Below are 2117 nucleotides of genomic sequence, written 5' to 3' on the forward strand. Positions count from 1 at the left end.
GCACCCTGCCCTCCAATTGTAAGCTCTAGAATTGTAGTAAAGTAAATTGTAAAAGTGGGAATGTGGGACGTGAGAAAGTGGGAAATTGGGTATGTGCACCAGCAGCGTGAGGGGAGGAGTATGGGGGAGTAGAGAGAAATGGCAGTGTGAATTGGGGGAATGGGATGGAATAGAGGAGTGAGAGGAGTGAGGGAGGAAATTTTGGCCAGAGGAAGACAGACGAAGACGATCATTCAGCCGAGGAGGTGGCAACAAAGGAGGGATGTATGTATACATACAGTGGAACGCTGCTCCGGTACACTGTCCTGTATAGTATAGGATAGTCTGTATGTCCAGTATAGTATGTATGTACAGTACCATTACCTCCACCACCATCGTCACTGTATTTGCATTCCTTCCCCCGTCACTCGTCCTCCTCATTTCCCCCCCCCCCTTTTTCCATTTCCATTTCCATTTCCATCCCCCCAGTTATCAGATGCCAGTGAAGCTTTTCCAGTTTGTTTGGCGCAGAGATAAGGACACCCCGCCGGCCAATCAGCAGCCGGCGTTGGCGCGGGCCAGCCCCCGGAGCTTGGGCCCGGAAACGTCAACGGACCCACTCGGACCCGTGGAACCAGGAGGAAGGGAGGAAATTCCCCCAGGGAGGGGGGAGCCTTATCTTGGGGGAACAGCTCCCCCTTCGCTGCAGGTGGCTTGCCGTAGTGGCACGGGGGGATAGCTGTTATTATTATTATTACTCTTCAGATTGTCCGATAACGGCGGCTCACAGCCCGCGAATATAAAACGGAACCTGGCCATTGGACAGTTGGGGGGGAGTGGAGAGTGGAGAACCACTTCCAGATAGACAGAAAAGATAACATACATACATACATTGTGCGACGCATCGGGAAGAGGGGGAAAAAGGAAGAATATGGGGACGATTGATTGATGACAAGTAGATGGGATAACATAATGCCAACAGTTAGCAAGTCAGTCAGTCATACAATATTAGCATTCTTTACTTATCATCGGTGAGTCCCTCTCGCGCCCCGACTTGCCCCGACTTTACCCGACACTTACGCTTACGCTGTGACACGGGTGCGGTATAGGAGGTTACAGCAAACATATATATGTAACAACCTCAATCTGGTATATATATAATATATAGGTATAGGGTTTCCTACAATCTCTCTCGCAAATGGATTCTGCTGCTGCTGTTGCGGTTGCAATCGTTTTGGTTCTTTTATTGCGGATGCTGAATTTACGGAGTAAATTATATTTTTTTTCTTTAATTTTCTTTTCTTCTTTTTCTGCTTCATGTTTTGTTTTCCAGCTGGTGACAAGAGGGGAAAAGAAGAAGAAGAAGAAGAACAACAACAACAACAAGCATAGTAGACAGCGCACGATAAAATAAACAAAATAGCTAGAGAATTGGAATTTTTTGGGTAAAGAAACTAGAGGAAAACCAGAAACCGTGCTGGACATTAATTAGGAAGCAGAAGAGGATAGACACATTTAAAAAAAAAAAAAAAAGAACAAACCCCGTTAGAAAAGAGACCACTATGAAAAACATGACTCGTTGAAACGCACAGGAAGAAAGAAGTAGAAGAGGAACAGTATCAAGAAGATCAAGAAGATCAAGAAGAGCAAGAAAGGACGATGCATCTTCCTAACAGACAATTGCCAAGGGAGAGGCAACATTGGAAATTTTAGTCGACCTCCTCGACGGTTGGGCCGTCGTCGCCGCCACCACTAGCATGTCCAGCTCCGGGTCCACCGGGGAAGCCGCCGGGCCCACCAGCACCGGGGAATCCGCCTGGGGCACCCTCGCCGCCGGCGCCGTAGAATTTCATCATGATCGGGTTGGCAACACTATCTCATTTGGGTCACCCAGTTAGTTATACCGTTGCTTTGCTCCAAAGGGGGTGGCGGAAAGGATTGAAAAACGAGGGGGAAAAAAACACTCTCAAGTTATACGTACGCTTCAAGTTCCTTCTGTTGAGACTCATACTCCTCCTTAGTAGCAGTCTGGTTCTCATCTAGCCATTGGACAGTCTTGTCGATCTCAGACTTGAGTTTCTCCTTGTCAACCGAGCCTCGAGCTTCTCGTCGACCTTGGAGTCGCTGAGCGTGGAATC

At 47.9% G+C, this 2117-nt stretch overlaps 2 protein-coding genes across 2 annotated transcripts in view; both read right to left on the bottom strand.

Moving 5' to 3' along the window:
- Positions 1-872, bottom strand: part of HCAG_01397 (ferredoxin-dependent glutamate synthase 1) — a gene marked incomplete at both ends in the record, with an annotated part of 6013 nt that extends 5141 nt beyond the window's left edge. The window contains 3 exons of the mRNA XM_001544300.1: positions 279-305; positions 600-718; positions 863-872. Of these exons, the coding sequence (XP_001544350.1) occupies positions 279-305; positions 600-718; positions 863-872 (156 nt within the window). The remainder of the gene's footprint in view (positions 1-278; positions 306-599; positions 719-862) is intronic.
- Positions 873-1688: 816 nt separating this feature from the next.
- Positions 1689-2117, bottom strand: part of HCAG_01398 (heat shock 70 kDa protein 7) — a gene marked incomplete at both ends in the record, with an annotated part of 1785 nt that continues 1356 nt past the window's right edge. The window contains 2 exons of the mRNA XM_001544301.1: positions 1689-1851; positions 1961-2018. Of these exons, the coding sequence (XP_001544351.1) occupies positions 1689-1851; positions 1961-2018 (221 nt within the window). The remainder of the gene's footprint in view (positions 1852-1960; positions 2019-2117) is intronic.

This window comes from Histoplasma capsulatum, genomic scaffold (assembly GCF_000149585.1).
Source record: "Histoplasma capsulatum NAm1 scaffold_1 genomic scaffold, whole genome shotgun sequence".
Classification (NCBI taxonomy): domain Eukaryota; kingdom Fungi; phylum Ascomycota; class Eurotiomycetes; order Onygenales; family Ajellomycetaceae; genus Histoplasma; species Histoplasma mississippiense.